This window comes from Betta splendens, chromosome 10, assembly GCF_900634795.4.
Source record: "Betta splendens chromosome 10, fBetSpl5.4, whole genome shotgun sequence".
Taxonomy (NCBI): Eukaryota; Metazoa; Chordata; class Actinopteri; order Anabantiformes; family Osphronemidae; genus Betta; species Betta splendens.
This window is the reverse complement of record NC_040890.2, coordinates 13380958-13398281: the sequence shown is the minus strand read 5'-3', so window position 1 is coordinate 13398281 and position 17324 is coordinate 13380958. Positions and strand designations below refer to the sequence as shown.

General features: G+C 44.2%; 4 protein-coding genes across 6 annotated transcripts; 2 read left to right on the top strand and 2 right to left on the bottom strand.

Moving 5' to 3' along the window:
• Positions 1-50: 50 nt before the first annotated feature.
• Positions 51-4749, bottom strand: zgc:113229 (uncharacterized protein LOC550612 homolog). 2 transcript variants are annotated; one of them, XM_029165068.3, is made up of 7 exons: positions 4593-4749; positions 2436-3564; positions 2189-2340; positions 1214-1643; positions 1006-1102; positions 697-890; positions 51-519 (listed from the first exon to the last, which is right to left on the bottom strand). In XM_029165068.3, the coding sequence occupies exons 2-7, from the start codon at positions 3201-3203 to the stop codon at positions 286-288; spliced, it is 1875 nt and encodes a 624-aa protein (XP_029020901.1). In that variant the 5' UTR covers positions 3204-3564; positions 4593-4749; the 3' UTR covers positions 51-285. The 2 variants fall into 2 exon arrangements, with proteins under 2 accessions (XP_029020901.1, XP_055368375.1); XM_055512400.1 differs by lacking the exon at positions 4593-4749 and having other exon boundaries at positions 2436-3782.
• On the top strand, positions 4214-8442 carry rad9a (RAD9 checkpoint clamp component A). Its single transcript, XM_029165070.3, has 12 exons — positions 4214-4496; positions 4600-4670; positions 4794-4867; positions 5012-5060; positions 5562-5676; positions 5819-5918; positions 6081-6187; positions 6420-6526; positions 6710-6774; positions 6847-6930; positions 7359-7605; positions 8160-8442. Exons 1-12 carry the CDS (start codon positions 4463-4465, stop codon positions 8265-8267), a joined length of 1161 nt encoding a protein of 386 aa, XP_029020903.1. The 5' UTR covers positions 4214-4462; the 3' UTR covers positions 8268-8442.
• Positions 8441-14678, bottom strand: tbc1d10c (TBC1 domain family, member 10C). Its single transcript, XM_029165067.3, has 10 exons — positions 14560-14678; positions 14131-14271; positions 13267-13366; positions 13005-13112; positions 12676-12782; positions 12428-12542; positions 12286-12351; positions 11926-12115; positions 11623-11780; positions 8441-11279 (listed from the first exon to the last, which is right to left on the bottom strand). Exons 2-10 carry the CDS (start codon positions 14265-14267, stop codon positions 8604-8606), a joined length of 3657 nt encoding a protein of 1218 aa, XP_029020900.1. The 5' UTR covers positions 14268-14271; positions 14560-14678; the 3' UTR covers positions 8441-8603.
• A 201-nt stretch (positions 14679-14879) lies between these two features.
• ndufs8b (NADH:ubiquinone oxidoreductase core subunit S8b) lies at positions 14880-17320 on the top strand. Of its 2 annotated transcripts, none has more exons than XM_041072650.2 (7): positions 14880-15076; positions 15818-15891; positions 15965-16030; positions 16137-16226; positions 16433-16605; positions 16714-16842; positions 16939-17320. In XM_041072650.2, exons 2-7 carry the CDS (start codon positions 15843-15845, stop codon positions 17068-17070), a joined length of 639 nt encoding a protein of 212 aa, XP_040928584.1. In that variant the 5' UTR covers positions 14880-15076; positions 15818-15842; the 3' UTR covers positions 17071-17320. The 2 variants fall into 2 exon arrangements, with proteins under 2 accessions (XP_040928584.1, XP_029020906.1); XM_029165073.3 differs by having other exon boundaries at positions 14886-15076; positions 15831-15891.
• Positions 17321-17324: the final 4 nt, after the last annotated feature.

The window sequence follows — 17324 nt, the reverse complement described above, 5'->3', positions numbered from 1 at the left end:
ATGGTCTTCTGCTGCCCAGTGAAAGCCTGAAGGAAGGAAAACACAACCCCTCAATTTTAAAAATACCTATAAGAAGAAGATTATTTATTCCAGTAACCAAATCAACTTAACGATTATACAGCTGAATGACCACTGGAGGTAAAATCCAGTCAGGACATAGAGGAGAGCATGAATAATAAAAACTGGTATTGATTAAAAATGTGTCCTTGTGTCCTAGTCGCTTGTTTTGTTTTTAGTCTCTTTTGCTGCTGCCCTTATTTCAGGGAGATGAGTCAGTGTTAAAGTCTATCGGTTCTTCCTCCTCTTCAGGGCCAGTATCCAGGCCGGGAGTGCGTGCCGACGCACTGGTGCCCCGACCTCAACCGGCGACTGCTCCACCTCACACTCCTGCTCTATCACAGAGTCCTCCTCCCCTCCGGACTCATCTGCTGAGTCGAAAGCCTCCAGATCTATATCTGGAGGTTCTATGGCCACCACATCCTCTGAAAAACGAACACGCCGGTTCTCCTCAACTCGCCTCTGCATGAAAAAAGAACAAAGGACAGAATTAAAAAAGACTTATCTTTACTTTATATCATATGATTCAATCTGTGTGCTTACAACTGAATAATTACATCCATGATCTAATTTTGGCACAATTTTCAATATGCACAAGTTTATATAATATTTCTGTCCACATGGGGGCGCTGTGATTACCCTTTTCGACATAGTTTCCATTGAGGCCTCTGAATCCTGGGATACTGAGTGTTTCAGGACACCCCGGGGCACAAGGGCAGATGGAGAACAGGGAGTGGGTGATTGTGGCGTGTATAGGGAATTATGATGCTGAGTCCCTTCTGGTTCACCCATCTCCTGGCAGCTGATTGCGCTTGGTGCGGATATAGACCTCTCTGCAAAATATTAGATTGCGTTTCTGACAAACATGATGCTAACCATGAATCAACCACAGCGTGTGTTCATTTGTCCTCACGTTGGGACTAATAAAGGTTTATCTGATTTGCTGACCTCGGCGTGTGTCTCTGTCTATTTGAAGCCTCTCGCCTGACTGATGCGGTCTCTTCCTGTTGAGTTGGGCTCGGCTGCTGTCCAGAATACCTGCAGTCTGCAAATGAGAAGGGATTAACCAGCACTAAAATAAAAGCTCATATATAAAGGTAGAGGTGTTTTGTAATTAACCTATCCTTTAAATACTCCATTACAGGTGTCTTCTAACCTGTACAAAGGACTGCGGCCTATGCTGCCGTCCCAAGCCTCTGTCCACAGGCTGCATCCAACCATCGTCCATTGGCTCTGTCAGATCTGCCCGTCTGGGAACAGACTCTTGTTTGCTCTCTGAAACCTCCATGCTGACAGGTAGGGGACCATCAGGTGAGTCCTGAACCGGGCCCAGATTTAAACCTGGTGTGGCCTTGGTACGCCAGAAGCTCCACTGGTTGCTTTCTCCTCCCTGCTGGCTTGCTATCGCACACGGCTGAACGCCGCTGTATGAACTAGGTGAGACTTTGTACTGGCCCAGTGGATCCTCTGATGGGCTCTGATGGACTGATGTGGCTGAGAGGTTAGGGTTCAGGAACTTAGCCCACTCTTGACCCATGGTGATCTCCTCAAGCAGACTGAACGACCCCAGACCAAATTCAAAGTCACTATAAGATAGATCAGCAGCAGAAGAACATAAATGAATGAAATGAAACCAGTAAAACAATGACTCGATCACACTGGTATTGTGACTGTCTTCGTCTCTGCTATAAAGCTCTATTGTTTTCCAGAACCCAGAACTGAGCCACTTCACCACACAGGTTTATACATTCCTATCATGATCAACATATTTATTTTGGTTCAGTCCCAGATACATTGCTGTGGTTCCACCAGTCCTCTGGAGCACTGGTTCCCATGGTTTGCTACAACACTGTTCCATACAGTTCACAGTAATCTGAAGTACTTTAAGGCCTATTTTTATCTGTGTCAAATAATAATAATATATTAATGCTATTTAGTGGTAACTAGTAGTTACTTTTACATACGGCCTTAGTGTGGACACATCTTGCTATCAGTTGTGTTTAGCACGTTAGACAGAACACATACCAGATAAGCCGAAAGTAATAGCTGAGGTTATAAACATTTTAGAAATGCTTTTCATATTTGGTGTTGGTTTGGACTGAGGGACAGCTCTGCTTGGATGGTGGATTACCTGGGGTGTCCGTCAGCACTGCTGCTCTCCGTGGGCGCAGGGGGGGGTTTACTGGGATCGCTGTTATGTAGTGGAGGAGGGGTCAATTCTTCCTCCTTAGGTGCTGGTGTGATCATAGTACCACCAGTTAGCAGCTCATATTGAGGTGACGCCTAAACAAGCGGGAAACAAGTTGCAGTTTTACTTGACGATATTTAACTTCTAAATTAGAAATAGGAAATGATGATATTACACATATCTTATTTACCTGCTCACTCTTCTGAGCCATTCTGCCACCTTCCTCTTTTTCCTTTTTTCTGAAACTCCCATGCTTGTCCCTCCATCTTTCCTTGATCTTCTGTGTCCACCTCCTGGTTTTGTTCTCAGACGCTCGCTGTTTTCTCCTCAGGCTGCTGTTATTCGTTATCGGGCTGCTCACGTCTTTACTTTCCTCTACATCTCCATTTGCCACTTTACTCGCATCACCTCCCGCGTCTGCACTTGCATTTGTGGACTTCGAGGACCACGCATAGAGTTTGGGAGTAAAACCCTGGTTCTGCTCGTGAACGGGCCCGGCGCTTTTCACGGCATCCTCATCACCGCGAGTGTGTCCTATCGCAGAACCTGCAAAGGATGAGACATCTGCATCCGATCTGACGGGAACCTGATGCTCCCTTCCTGTCGAGGTGATATCAGGCAACACGGTTGAACCCAACACCCTTTTCTCACCCGCGTCCTCATCAGTGTTTTCCCCCTTTTGGGAGGGAAAGGAAGAGACACCCCCGTCCACCTCACAGTGACTCGGTTGCTGTCCTTCGGGCCCTTTGTCGGCAGCAGGCTGGAAGCCGTTTACAGAGCAGTTGTTCATATTCTTGAGGTCGGGCCCTCCTCCCCCTCCACCTTGCCCCCATGTGGACGAGACTGTTACAGGTGCAGGTGTCTCCGAGAACGCCTGACCGTCTCTTCCCGGCTGTAGTTTCAGTCTCTGCAGCATAGACTGCAGCAAGGCCTGGTTGTCTTTTGGATTATGAGACATTTAGGAATAAATATGCTTCGTCAAATCCAGAGGTCAAATGTCAACATATTTGTGAAGGCACTGCAGTAAATTCCACCAAAAGACGGATCCACACAGAGTTATGTCATGTTTTGCTCAAACACTATGACAGTTAAAAAACAGTCATGTCACTCCTTTGCCCAACCTTTACTCCTGTAATGGTTGTTTCCCTCTTGATTCACATTCCAGCCTTTTTCATGTATCTTCATTGCAATTTCTTGCTGAACATAGTAAGTTGTATTCATCCTAAAGTTTAACTTCCTCTGTTAGGACTCGCTCTCTGTGCACGCTGCTTCTTCTCAAACATGTTTTGTTGTTATACTCCTTCCGCTCCTCCATAATCCTGAGAAAAAAAAAAGATTGAACACACAAAATTCTAATTATTCCTCATGTTTGTCCTCCGAGTTTCTTCTAAAGTCCTTGTCATCAAATGTGGTTGACGTCTGTGGTTTCACTACAAGAATTTTGCTCTACAGATCACTAGTGACGAGAGCAGAGATGATGCACGACAGCGTTCCTCAGAAGTTACAGACAAGAGCAGGCCGACAAGAAAAACCAGAGAAGTGAGATAGCTCTGTACTGGCAGTGACTCTCCCTCTGCACATCTCTGCATTTGCCCTGCCTTCCTTCCCATTTCTCTCCATGACTCGCTCACACGTGTGCACACACACCCTTCTTCCTAGTCTGACCCTTGAGTGATAATTACAGGGCATGTTACAGTATGAGAACAGCTGCTGTTTGCAAGATGTGTTTTTCAGTTTAAAAAGAAATTCAAAAATCCATGCAAAGGACCTCAGTGATACCTAATTTATATTTATATAACTCAAAAAACGTCATGCCGTTGCCCTCACGAATTATGTGGTCGAGCCCATCACAATGTATACACAGAGAGGGGGGGGGGTGAGCGAGAGAGAGAGAGAGAGAGAGAGAGAGAGAGACATACATACAGCGCCTGCGTGTAATTAACCACGCCCCTTGTATGTCTGACAATCTGATTGGTCTACAGAGCGGAAAAACTTTATGGCTGCGTAAACAAGTGGCGTGGATGCTGCCTAGTTCAGCAACTTTCAAAAATAAAAGTAAACACAAATAAAGCGATATATGTGGTTTCAGCACTACAATGCTATTTCAGCGGTCTGTGATCAGTGAAAGGACCTTCACTTTAGTATTTTGTTGATAGTTTAAGCTAATGCTAACCTTTAGCCGTAGTTTGCTAACTTAACGGAAACAACTTAGCAGAGATGGACTGCGTCGTCACCGGAGGAAATGTTAAAGGTAAAGCGAACATTTCGTGCGTTTTCGATCCATTTTGTTAAAACAGCTCTACGTGAATTAACACTTTGTTGTGTGTGTGCGTTTGCGTGTGCGTACCGTTCAGTTCTGGCCAAAGCCATCCACTCTCTGTCTAGGATCGGTGATGAGCTGTATGTGGAGCCTCAGGACGACGGGGTGAGCTGCTCTGATGCTGTTAACCATCACTTCCTCCTGCCATGCATTGATGTTGTTGCTTCCTGCTGCACACTTTGCGTCAATGACTATTGCTCATTTGTTTTTTCTCTCTCTCTCTCGTAGCTGGCCTTGCGGTCTGTGAACTCCTCTCGGTCGGCATATGCCTGTTTCCTGTTCGCACCACTTTTCTTCAGCAGGTGCAGGCGGTGTTTGTGTATAGCAATGACACTGTTCTGTGTGTTGGCGAGAGAAAAAGAGACTTAGTCACTTGTTGAACATCACATTTTGTGCTGTACATTGAAGAGCTTTAAGCAAACCTCCTCGCCCCATGTCTTCTGCAGGTACACCATTCCCAGTACACACACCTTCCTCTGCAAGATGGCAATAAAGGTATAGTTTCTAATGTGCCAAACAAGTTTATGACTATTTAGTTCATCTATATCAGTGGTTTCAATCGTTGTTATTGACCTTAAGCCCAGTCAGATGAGCTCAGCACCTTCCCCATCCACACCACCTGCTGTTTGATCTGCACTTGTAGTGATCCTGTTGTTCTCATTAACTAGTCTCTGTTTGTCCCACTGATTTTAATCAAGTTACTATACGTACTCAGAGTGCTCTCTGATTTTCATAAGCTTGCTATTGCAGTACATGATGTTGCAGTGTCAAAACTAATGAAAGCTAATGAAGGATGCCTTTTCCTTTGCAGCTGGCTTAATAAAGGTGGTGGTTTATAAGTCAGTGTGAGAGTGACAATGCAGAAGACAAACAAAGCCCATAGCTTCCTCTCTGTGCACACTGTCAAAGAAAGCTCTGTGACAGCACATGAGTAATATCGGTGTTTCTCATATTTACGTTCTTTTTTTTTCTTATGCTGTTTTGTGTGTGACTCAGAGCGTACAGGCCGTGTTCAGGTCTCTGGCATCCCTTGAAAAAACAGTGGAAAAGTGCCACATTAAGACAGATGAGCAGAAGAACCGCCTGACTTTCACTCTGCACTGCAAACATGGTATCACTCATTCATTTCATTTTATTTTGTATAGGTGAATACAGAAAGGCAAACTAATTTGATCTTTTTTATTAATTGTAGCACATTATTTGTTTATTTCCTCTCATCCTAAGTGTTTGTATGTTGACTTTTATTTCTTCAGGACTCCTGAAGACACATAACCTGTCTTACCAGGACAGTGAAAGCTTGCAGGCAGTGTTTGACAAGGACAGTTGTGCCAACGTATTCAGGGCCCAGCCCAGGTCTGTGAAACCTTTCTACATTCTTCACTTTATTACAGTTTGATATCAGCCTGTCATTTTCTGACACACTCACTGTAACAACTGTTACCAGTCAGGATTTAAAGTAAAATGTTTTGTTTATACATTTTCTGTCTTCCCTCCATGTGTTTCCCTTGATCTTAGGCTGCTGGTAGACACAGTCATGCATTTCCCTCCATCTCTGGAAGAAGTGACTGTCTCAGTGAGTAGTGAAAGAATGTGGATTAGAAACCATGTGGATGAAGAAGCAGGTGACTTGTTTTTTATGCGCCATATTGAATCAAAATAAAACAATTCTGCTCATTAGCCGATTAGTAATTAATTAAAACTAAAACTAACTAAAAAGCTGAGACAATAAATAGCACATGTTTGTGCTGTATAATTAAAAACTTTCTTTTGTTATGCTTTTACTGTTACTTACTGTTACTTTACTGTACTTGTACTTTTACTATCCTGTTGCCTGCCTTTTGTTTTCCATCACAGATCAGTCTAAAGCCATGCTAACGGAGCTGTGTTTGGCTTCAGATGAGTTTGACCATTTTGTTGTCCAAGCTCACAACAGCGTGACCTTTTGTCTGAAGGAGTTACGGGTGAGACAGTGGACAGAGCCACAAACACTTGGTAAAACTAGTTAATTAGTGGCGCGAGGGTTGGGAAGCTGACTAGTGAGGGGGTGCAAGTAAAACATGTTGTGCTATGTAAATACTTTTATTTCTTTGCTCATAAATTATGTTTGTTAAGCCATTCAGTCATTTTTGTCCTCTCTCCTCTAGGGTTTGCTATTATTTGCAGAGTCCACTGGGCTCCCTGTTTCTATGCACTTTGATGCCCCTGGCAGGTAGTAGATACTCACATACTTAGGTTTCAGTTGGTCATTTGAATCACTAATGACATTTACATTGTGTATCAGCCCGGTGGTGCTTTCTGTGACGGACAGCGTCCTGGAGGGGAACTTCGTGCTGGCCACACTTTCAGACGATCCCAACCACAGAGGGTAAGCAGGATGTGAAAATAAAAATCCTCAGCCCTCTGCAGACATGACATGCCACCTGGTGGACAAGCCTGTATTTTAGAACAACTAGTGGTTCTTGCTGGCATCTTCTTAGTGCGGAGCTGTCTGATTACAAGCTGTAGGTGTTAAAGCAGATTTGTAGCACATATGTGGCATAATTTAATCAAAGTCTGTTGCATTCATGTAGAAATTGTTGGTGCGTTAATACCTTCCTAAACTGTACAATGTATTTCTTCATCCCAAAACGTAACTGGATAGGAGGGATCTTACCTGTAGAAAGTAGACTACACATTTAAACGAGTGTGTGCAGTTATATCTGAAGGTTTTTACTGTAAATCCACTGATGCTGTCTGTCCTCCTCATTTCCTTATTCATGCCATGTTTCTAACGTGCATTTCTCCACCTCTCAGAGCAATCACACCACCGCCTCCTCCTCCTGATGACTTCATGAATGACGACATAGACTCATACCTCATCGCCATGGACACAAGTATTGCACCAGAGCCCTCAGCCACAGGTCCACCTACACCCCAGTTGGCTAATTCCACATGTACAAAGCAGCCTGCTGCAGCCAATCACAGGAGAAGATTACACAGCGAGGAGGAAGAGGAGGAGGAAGATGAGACAGCCGATTCTGATAAACCGCCTAATAAGAAGGTGCCATTTTCTTTCCATTATAGTAGCATGTTTTGGGATGAACGTTTTATTGCCAGACACTTAAATTTTTTTTAATGACATACATGAATAGTTTTCTAACCTCTTAGTAATAGTCTTCTTAAAACATTTGCCGTCCTGATCGCGGTCTTTTAATAATGCACAGTGATTACTGCAGCATAGTGACGAGTCTTTATTTTTTTTTCCATTCCCATTTCTGGGGACTGGAACAAATGATTCAAATACTGAATGAGTGTTTATGTCAACTGCCATGGTGTATGTTCCACCCCTGTTTCCTGATGAGCCATGTTATGATAAAATGATCCCTACAGTATTTATTGGTGTGAGCCATCCAAGATACAACACAAGTTAAATAAGTCATATCCTGTACCGGACTTCATTCTCAAGTCTTTAACTGCTTAGATCAAACAATCTATGACAGTCCTAATTGTGCTCCATTTTAGATTTGTCTGTTCAGAGCCTGATATAATTTTGATATAATTTTACTTATATTCAGATAAAACACAGTCTGAAAATTTTCTTTTTTTTCCTCACAGTTCTGTTCCCTGTTCTTTGGCTCAGTGCTTCCCTCTACTTCTCAGATGAGCACTCAACCAATCACAAGTCAGGAGGTGCTGGCCAGTGACAGTGAGGATGACACGTAAACAGGGTGATTTTTGTGTTAGAAATAAGTCTATTCAAGTTTTAACTGTACAATAATGTAATGTGGACTTTAAAATCTGGGATTCTGAAACTCCACAAGAACTTGTTCATTTTTACTTAGAGTCAAGATACAGTGTCAACATCCCTCCAAATAAAACAAGCAGATTTTTCAAAGTATGTAAACATAAGTTCTTTATTATTTACATGTCAAAAATTTCAAGTATACTCAAGTTGTTATAGCACAAACATGTCCTTGACTAATGGCAGGCGGTGCCCAAGATTCAACCCAAACCACATGCTTCAGATCTCATTCATCCAGATAGTCTTTCAAACATTTGTCAAAAGTAGGATTCAGCATATGAAGTGGAATGTCTAAATGTCTTTGAGCCCGTGTCATCACCACCTTTCTCCTTTTGCACTTGAAAACTTTTGCCCCTCGTTTGTGGCTTCCTCCTCTCTCTCTCCTTCTCCTTCTCTAGCTCCTTTTCTTTCTTCTTCTTCAGCCGCTCCTCCTCTTTCTCCCTTCTCTCCTCCACCCTCCGCCTTCTCCTTCTCTCCCTGGAGTTCAGTTTCTCCTCCTCCACTTGCACAGCTGGCTTTCCCGTTCCATCACTGAAGTCCTGAATCAAAATTTTTGGCACTTGCATTTTTTGTTTTCCTTTTTCATTTGCCTTTTTGGGCTCTCCTCTCAGTCTGCGGAACAGACCAAAGCGTTTGGATGGCGTTTGTGGCTCCTGCTGTGCCGCTGTCTCCTCCTTCGTGGACAGAACGGTCGGTGGCGGCCTAACATCTGGAGCCTGACTAACCTCAGGAAGGGCTGGGTTGACAGCTCCTGCATCAGATTCAGCATGTTGAGGCTCTTGACTACAGCTTGACGGTGCTTGGCTGGTTTTCAGTGGGCTGGTGAAGAGATCTTCAGAGAGCCTCCGTGCCAGCCTGGACCCGTGAGAGTTGGAAGACCTGCGGACACAGAAATCGCCAGAAGACCGGCTGCTGCGGCGTCCAGCGGTCTGTGTCGGGTCATTGGCCTCTGTGGGAGAAGACTCTTTGTCCTGTACCTGAGGGATGTTGTCACTACGTGGACTGTCTGTCACGTTGGGAGGAGAAATTAAGATGTCCTCCTCCTCTGTGTTCGCTTCAGAGACCTGGCTCACCGGTTGCGCAGGCGCAGGTTCTTCACTAGGTTCCTGTTCAGCCTCTGTGGTGATATTTCCTGCTTCCTCTTTCTGCTGCGGTGATACAGAGCCTGTTTCTACCGTCTCTGTTTGAGTTTTACATGGTGTTTCCTCTGATTCCGTGTGGTCACCGTCAGTCTTTTCCTCTGTGTGCACTGTCAAAATGATTTGTTCTTGTCCCTGTGTGAGTTCACATGTTACTGCGTCACCCTCCGTCTCTGAATGCTGAGTAGATGCTTTGCGTGCCTCTACACAAGCTGCTTGAGTCTCTGTGTCAGTGTGTTCATCTAGTGGAACGCCTTCCAGGGTCAAAGTTTCTGCTTCTGTCCTTGACTCTGCTTCTGTTTGCACAACTTCAGCCTCCAGTTCCTCCTGTGAGGATGCATTGTCATCTGCTCTGTCTTGAGCCTGTGTCGGTACCGTTTCAGTCTCCGTTTGGGCGTATCTCTCTTCCATTCCTATTTCTGCTAATGACTCAGAACTGCACCCTTTTGCCTTAAACACATCTCCTGTTGAGACTGTATCTGTCTCTATGAGCACCTCTTCCTGTTGATGTTGTTTCTCTGTTGTAAGATCTAAATCTTTAACATCTATTTCTTTAGAATGACTTTCTTTTTCTGAGCCTGGACTCGAGTCAGGTTTGTCATTTGCTGCTGTTTCAGCCTGTGTCTGTTGTACATTGTCGGTTTCCAGCCCCTCACATGGTTTTATTTCAGACTGAATCACCTGTTCCTCGGTCGACTCTACACTCACATGTAGATTTGCGTGAGGAGTCTCTTTGTTTGTGTTTGCAGTAGCATCTCTGTGTGTTTCACTCTGATTTTCCTCTACATCACTCATGTGTTCAGTGTCTTCCACTACTTGTTTTTCTATCTGAACATTTACATCTGGGACCTCAGAGTCCTGGTTCTTCCCTTGATGATCCTGCTGTTTCTCGACTTGTGACTGGCTGCAGGAGCCCATCTCCTCTTCCTGATGGTGCTGTGACATATGCTCACTTAGCGGAGAAGGAATATTGTCACCAGGCTCATTGCTGACTGGACCTTGGTTTGGTTCCGCTGCCACATTTGTTTCTTCAGTATGTTCTGAAATCAGTTTGCTCTCCTCCTCTTCGATGATTCTTGTTTCTACTGGACCTTGGTTTGGTTCCGTTGCCACATTTGTTTCTTTGGTGTGTTCTGAAATCAGTTTGCTCTCCTCCTCTTCGATGATTCTTGTTTCTACTGGACCTTGGTTTGGTTCTGCTGCCACATTTGTTTCTTCAGTGTGTTTTGAAATCCCTTTGCTCCCCTCCTCTTCAATGATTCCTGTTTCTACTTTTTCAATCTGTTCATTCGCTCCTGTTGCTTCTTCGATGTGCACTGTTGGAATGTTTTGGATTAAGTCAGTTTGTCCTGTCAGGTGTGTTTCTCTCTGCGTGTTGTGCTCATCAGACACTACATCCTCCTCTTCCTGAAGGTCTTGCACCTTCTCAAAATTCAACTCAGTCCAGCTGTTAAAGTCCTCCTTCGCTCCCATCGATAGATGCCGTACTCTGCCGCCGCCTTCACATTCTCCCGTGCTAGCTTTGCTGCCCTTCCTCCAGCGCTTGTGAAGCAAGGAAGGAGACAGTGACAAAGTGGAGGCTGAGCGAGCTATAGGCACTGACAGGTTGCCCTTCTCTCGCTCCTTTCTTTGCCGATCTTCCTTGTTCTGTCGAGCCCTTGCCCACGCCATCTGGAACCCGTGGCAACGACCTCTTGGGTCAAAGGTGGATGAGGGTTTGTCCTTCCTCCACTTTTCTAACTCCTTTGCCGTCTGCTTCTCCAGATCTTTGGCCGACAGTGGCACTGAGCAAACCTGACAAAGGAAGAGAACTGCTTTTACTACGATAAAATACGTCTAATTAGTGTGTGTGTGTGTGTATATATATATATATATATCTATATATCTATGTATATATATCTATATATATATCTATATATATATATAGATATATATATAGAGGAGACAATATAAACAATACACCAATACAGTACATCATCATGTAGGCCAGTGTATTTTAATAAACTTTTCCTACATGTTTGGATTCATATCCAGAGTAAATTTTAACAGCTGGAGATTTCATGTCAACTATTGGAGGCTAAATTAAACTAGATGTGATAATGTGTCAAACCTTCGTGTGTTTGGGTTTTATTCTGACCTCTGCTATAAAGCTGTCGTCTTCCTCTTGGATCTGCTCCCTGACGCCCCTCAGCTTCTCCAGGGTTTCCATCTGGCCCTGGCACTGCTTCCTCTGCTCCGCCCGGCCCAGCACCCGGCGCACCAGCACCGCTGCCACCTGCAGCAGCACTCGCACCCCTAATGAGGAGTATCAGAATTATTCATAATTATTAATTTTTCAATTTGTTGACAGATTGCAGTGAGATCCTTGAACAGATTAGTGTATTTTTTTCCTGCTAGAAAACAAATGCATTTCTGAGTCTCAGCCCGTGTGGATCTTTACCGTAGCAGAAAAACAAGTCCCAGACTCGGAGCAGAGTGTTGAATGGCAGGTGGCGCGTAAACAAGCACATCAGCCAGTCGGTGGCGAACATGAGCGGCTCCACTCCGTGGTGCTGCAGGTGTTTGTGCGCCGCTGGACACGTCCTCTTCAAGACCCAGCTCAGCATGGCCGCGTCGAACAGGACGCCCTCCTGCACAGCACATCACAGCAGGCTCACACTGGGAACCACACTGTGCACATTCTTCACCGACGACCTCAGCTAAATCTGGCCTAGATTCTATTCACAGTTAAAGATCTGTCGCTTGGCCTTTGTGTAGACCGTACGTGCATGATAGTGTTTGTGGGGGCGTGCGTCCTCACCAACAGAGGGCTGTAATATCCAGGCAGGTACTGCTCACTGATCTGCACCAAACACCAGAACGCCTCCTGCCAAGGTTACATTATTGGAGCATTAGCACTCTAATTGTGTTTTTCCAAGGCTAACCGTGTTAGCGAGCGCTACCTCAGCAGGCATGTTCATCAGCAGCACCGCGGCCACGGGCCCCTGTGCCTGGCAGTAGCCCTCCTCTGGTTGGTACTGAGTGTAGGCTTTCAGCACTCGAAACAAACCGCGCTGGCTGCAAACACGATCACAAACCACATGTTTGCATTAAAGTCACCTTTCCTGACAGAGGTGGGTTTGCACAGGACAAGCATTCTGAATGTCGGAACTGAGGACTAGAGGGCAGGATCAGGAGACGTGTGGCCTACCCATGTCCATCCTTGGAAAGGAACATCTCATGGAAAGGGAACTGGCGGTCCAGGTCTCTCTCAATCACATCCACCCAGCTCTGCAGAGCAGGTTTGGAGTCTAGAGTCTGGCACAGATCGAATGGTAAATATCTACAAAACCTTGAATAAAATTACTTTCTATTGTTCTGTGTGAGACTCTTGTAATGGCCAATAGATGAATTTCCACATCGTGGGATGAATAAAATGTATCTTCTAGATAGTTTGTTATTTAGAAAACAAATGACTTACTTAATAAGTTGATCAATGCTTCTATTTAGTGTGGGTGAGTTTGTTGGTGGTTTTCTTGCCTGGTAGAGGTTTTCGTTTTGCTTCATCCTGTCGGTAGCTCCACACAGCAGGGGCCAGCACTTGGCTCTGAGTGAGGCGGGGATGCCTTTCTGACACTGCACTTTGACCTGGTGGCGCATTCACACAGACACAAGTCACTAAAAACAAGAAATGCAAAGGTGTGTCTCATCACGTTATGATAATGGGACAGTGGGGAAGCACAATGCAGAATAGGACAGACTCTTGTCTGCTTGGGTTTAAGCGTGTTCACGCTGGACACACCTTATTAGTCTTTTTCAACAAGACCCGATCCCATTGTTGAATAATGTTGATCCATTTGGTCTCTCTGTGCCGGACCAACTCAGGGGGGGGACCCAGATTCCTGACACATAACAGTGCGTAACCATTATAAACATGACATCAATAGCATCAGCTAGTTTTATTCTTTTTAACTGAAGCCTATAAAACAGTCAATTCATTTGAGATCTTTAAGTGTGCAGAGCTGCAGCAAGCACATTTGTGTGTTGTCATTATAGGAAGGCAGTGCTTCGAAAAACAAGACAGGAAACAGGAAAACCACACGTTAGCAATGTGAAGTCTCCATAGCAACAGACCAGGATGTTATCAATGGGCTAAGTGTAAAGACAGCATATAGAAGTGTGCTCCTCTGGCCTGATTCAGGTTCAACGCCGCTTCACATCACAGTTTAATTCTACACGTACGTCACACGCCTCAGTAGAATTAAAAGCACTTCTAAGATGTTGTTGCTGTTGGTGTTGCCTCCTTAGTTTCCAAACGTGTTTACTTAATTGTGGTCTGCTAATTTAAGGGGTGGTAAGAGCAGCTCTAGTGCCTCTAGGTCACAGATGTCTAAACTACTGCAGCGTTTTGTTTTCATGAACCTGTCTGGAAATTATAGCCCTCTGTTGGTGAAGCCATATATAGCAATACATAGTTTTAATATTTACTAAAATATATATTCGTTGATTATTTTTAAAAACTAAAAATGTTTAAAAGGTTTCCAAACTGTAATTTACTTGAAGGCATATATTCTTCCATTAGCACGTGTCTGAGGAGCGAGAAGCAGTAGACTTGCTTATTAGGAGCCCAGTACCACAGTGGAAGCACCAGTGTAGAACTCCTTACCCGGCTGCGGATCCATTGGTCAGGATGAAGCCAAACCGGTCGGTCTCCGGTTCCAGGCTGATCTCTGACTCTGCGTCAGATCCAGAGCTGTCCTCTTCACCGAGGTTCTTCTGGGTTGGACTTGAGGGACTCAACATCTTACTAAAATGCAAGAAGAGGCTCTAACTGTTCAACGCGTCCTCTTTTCTTTCTTATACAGTTTGTGTGGCTCCGTGTTGTGGCTTCCATGTCCTACTGTTAACCATATCCAACAGTACCTTCAGAAGTTATTAGTAAAATCTAAATTATTTTTATGCTGAGTAGAAACTGTCAGTAGATAACATTTAACGTTTCTGAGTCAGAGTTATGATCTTTGCTTTTTCATACGGACACAGCTTATATGTAAACAAACCAAAAAAAATCACTTAACAAGCATTAAAATGTAATTACCGTTCACATTTCCGTCATGTTCTATTACTCGGCTGCCAAAGAGGTGAGGTGCTACAGTAGATCCTACACTTATGGACTTCCTCTCTCTCTCTCTCTCTCTCTCTGTTGCTCGCTCTCTCTCCCTTTACTGTAACAGTATTAGGAATGTATGATGCCCCAACTTCCCTGTTTCAAACAATAGCATAAGAACTGACGGTATAAATTACACTGACTACTGTCATGGAAGTGAGAATCAAACATCATGAAACATGACATCAAAACGGTTCCATCCCAGCCCCAATGAAGTTCGACTATGTGATCACTGTGTGTCTGGTGTTTTTGTCATCATGTTGTGATTGCTTGCTCATTCATTCGAGCACGAAATACATTTAAATGCAGCGGAAATCAGCAACGAGAGCGAAACTGTATGGAGATCGGCTAAGTAGGCATTTACCGGAGGCACCTGAACGCAGCACAAATACAGTTGCGCAGTTCAGGGACCGCTCTCAGCTTTTGCGCACCAAAAACTTTACCTGAGGTAGGTCTGGTTAGATACACGTTTTAGGGGGGTACAGTGCCTTACTGATCGTTACTGTATCGTTAAAAATTTTCTGCTAAATTATCCTGGGCGAGCAACTATTTTAGTTAAGATAAGCACCGAAAGACCTATTGCTAGCATCTATGACCTGGGCCAAGACTAACTAATTAATTACGCAGGATAACCGTTTGAGAGCAAAGAACCAAACTTTACCAACAGTTTTATATTATTTGCATTGAAGCGTCTGAGTCTGTCAAAGCGGGATTTATATCATCTGACTCAATTAAGAATCCTCTGCTAAAGTGCAGTTGTTAGTATCATATACTAATAAGTCAGCTAACTACTACTATAACACTGCCTCTGCAGACAACACAATGATTAATGTTTAGTTAAGTTTCTAACATTACCTACATAAAACAATATCAAGATACTTTCTATAATAATATTCTGAAAAGGATTTTTTCAGGAAATGTCCATAAACATCTTTGACTGTTTAATGAACAGCTACTAATTCAATCAATCAGAATCATTTCTGTCTATTTCCCATTCTTTCGGCGTGTCGTAAATGTAACAAGCCGCTGACGTAACAGCAGGGATTTGGGGCGCAAGATTACCGGATGGTTGTGCTCAATCAGCTGGCAGCTGGCAGCCTCCCGCACTCACGCACCCATCCCATGTTTCACAGTAGATCCTTTCCTCTATCTGCATTTTACCCTTATTGATAAGTCCTAACTCTTACAGTTTCCTTTTCCAGCCCTCTGCTCAGATGTCTACTGCACTGAGCCTACGTCTTCTCCACTGCTACTCAAAGCCAGGTACTGAGGCAGGTGCTGTGTAAAGGTCATCAAATGTAAAGGCACCATCTCATCACACTGTTTGTCTTTTCAGGCACTTTTGGCTGTGGTCCTGGTGTCATGCGTTCTTTCAGTCTCAGTGCTATCAGGGAGGGCTACAGTAAGAAATCTGGCACCTACAATGGGGGGTTGCATGTGCCCATACGTTTGACATTTAAAGGAAAACTATATCATACTCGTCACATTCTTCTTTATCCTGCTTGCAGAATATGTTAATGCCCAGGAGATGCCAACAGACCTGAGGTCAATCACTGATCGCGCCGCCTCAACCCTCCTTTGGACTGAACTCTTTAGAGGTCACTGTGATTCCAGTGCAGACAATCCGTTCATGCACAGCGCCACACATATTCGAATTCTACCCAAAAAAGTGATGTTCATATTCATGTTTTAGTTACAATGTCAAGGATACACACCCATCCCATACTTAGACGTTGAATAACTGAACAGCTGATTTCTTTACGGTTTCTTTACGCGAGTCACATCTCTTCCACTCTTCCTCCAGGTTTGGCGATGACCATGAGCTACCTGTTTCGCGAGCCTGCCACCATTAACTACCCGTTCGAGAAAGGCCCTCTGTCGCCCCGCTTCCGGGGAGAACACGCCCTGCGCCGCTACCCTAGCGGAGAGGAGCGCTGCATTGCCTGTAAGCTGTGTGAGGCCGTCTGTCCAGCTCAGGCAAGCACACGCGTTCATCAGCAATGTCAAACTTAATTAGACAACATTTCTGCTAGATCACACAGGAAAACGTTCAGGTGAGTCTATTTCTCTCTTTGTTGGACCCAGGCAATTACTATTGAAGCGGAGACTCGAGCTGATGGCAGCAGAAGAACCACTCGCTATGACATCGATATGACTAAGTGTATCTACTGTGGCTTCTGTCAGGAGGCCTGTCCTGTTGACGCCATTGTTGAGGTGAGAATAATCCCCACCACATTTACCAAGAAGGTTTATAGCACAATCATAAACATTATTTGATTTTAAACACTCTTTTATTTTTTTCTCTTTCAGGGTCCTAATTTTGAGTTTTCTACAGAGACCCATGAGGAGCTATTGTACAATAAGGAAAAGCTTCTCAACAACGGAGATCGCTGGGAGGCCGAGATAGCAGCAAACATACAAGCAGACTACCTTTACAGATAGACTGGGTGTAAACAGTCACAGCTCACTCCCATGAGCCGTTCATGAAAATAATATGACTTACGTACTTTGTTACTTACTAAAGCGAGAGCGTGTAGCTTCATCTGTATTTTTGCTGAGTTTGAGTTATATTTGAGCTGCAAAATCTTAACTTTATTATATGGCACCCACATGACCTATTCACAATCTGTCCTTTTGATCAGTGTAATGTATGTAATATTGCTTCAACTATTAAAAAGTTAAGTTACGTGAACTAA

What these genes read in the sequence shown, in the direction of transcription:
- ndufs8b (XM_041072650.2), top strand. Translation starts at nt 15,843, where the DNA reads ATGTCTACTGCACTGAGCCTACGTCTTCTCCACTGCTACTCAAAGCCA. An exon ending in TGCTATCAGGGAGGGCTACA is followed by an intron (nt 16,031 to 16,136) that starts GTAAGAAATCTG and finishes TCCTGCTTGCAG; the next exon opens with AATATGTTAATGCCCAGGAG. An exon ending in TTGGACTGAACTCTTTAGAG is followed by an intron (nt 16,227 to 16,432) that starts GTCACTGTGATT and finishes CTCTTCCTCCAG; the next exon opens with GTTTGGCGATGACCATGAGC.
- zgc:113229 (XM_029165068.3), bottom strand. Translation starts at nt 3,203, where the DNA reads ATGTCTCATAATCCAAAAGACAACCAGGCCTTGCTGCAGTCTATGCTG. An exon ending in AGTGCTGACGGACACCCCAG is followed by an intron (nt 1,644 to 2,188) that starts GTAATCCACCAT and finishes TCTATCTTATAG; the next exon opens with TGACTTTGAATTTGGTCTGG. An exon ending in TGGAAACTATGTCGAAAAGG is followed by an intron (nt 520 to 696) that starts GTAATCACAGCG and finishes TTTTTCATGCAG; the next exon opens with AGGCGAGTTGAGGAGAACCG.
- tbc1d10c (XM_029165067.3), bottom strand. Translation starts at nt 14,267, where the DNA reads ATGTTGAGTCCCTCAAGTCCAACCCAGAAGAACCTCGGTGAAGAGGAC. An exon ending in TGTTGAAAAAGACTAATAAG is followed by an intron (nt 13,113 to 13,266) that starts GTGTGTCCAGCG and finishes ATGCGCCACCAG; the next exon opens with GTCAAAGTGCAGTGTCAGAA. An exon ending in ACGACAGCTTTATAGCAGAG is followed by an intron (nt 11,280 to 11,622) that starts GTCAGAATAAAA and finishes TTCCTTTGTCAG; the next exon opens with GTTTGCTCAGTGCCACTGTC.
- rad9a (XM_029165070.3), top strand. Translation starts at nt 4,463, where the DNA reads ATGGACTGCGTCGTCACCGGAGGAAATGTTAAAG. An exon ending in CACCGGAGGAAATGTTAAAG is followed by an intron (nt 4,497 to 4,599) that starts GTAAAGCGAACA and finishes CGTACCGTTCAG; the next exon opens with TTCTGGCCAAAGCCATCCAC. An exon ending in ATAAACCGCCTAATAAGAAG is followed by an intron (nt 7,606 to 8,159) that starts GTGCCATTTTCT and finishes TTTTCCTCACAG; the next exon opens with TTCTGTTCCCTGTTCTTTGG.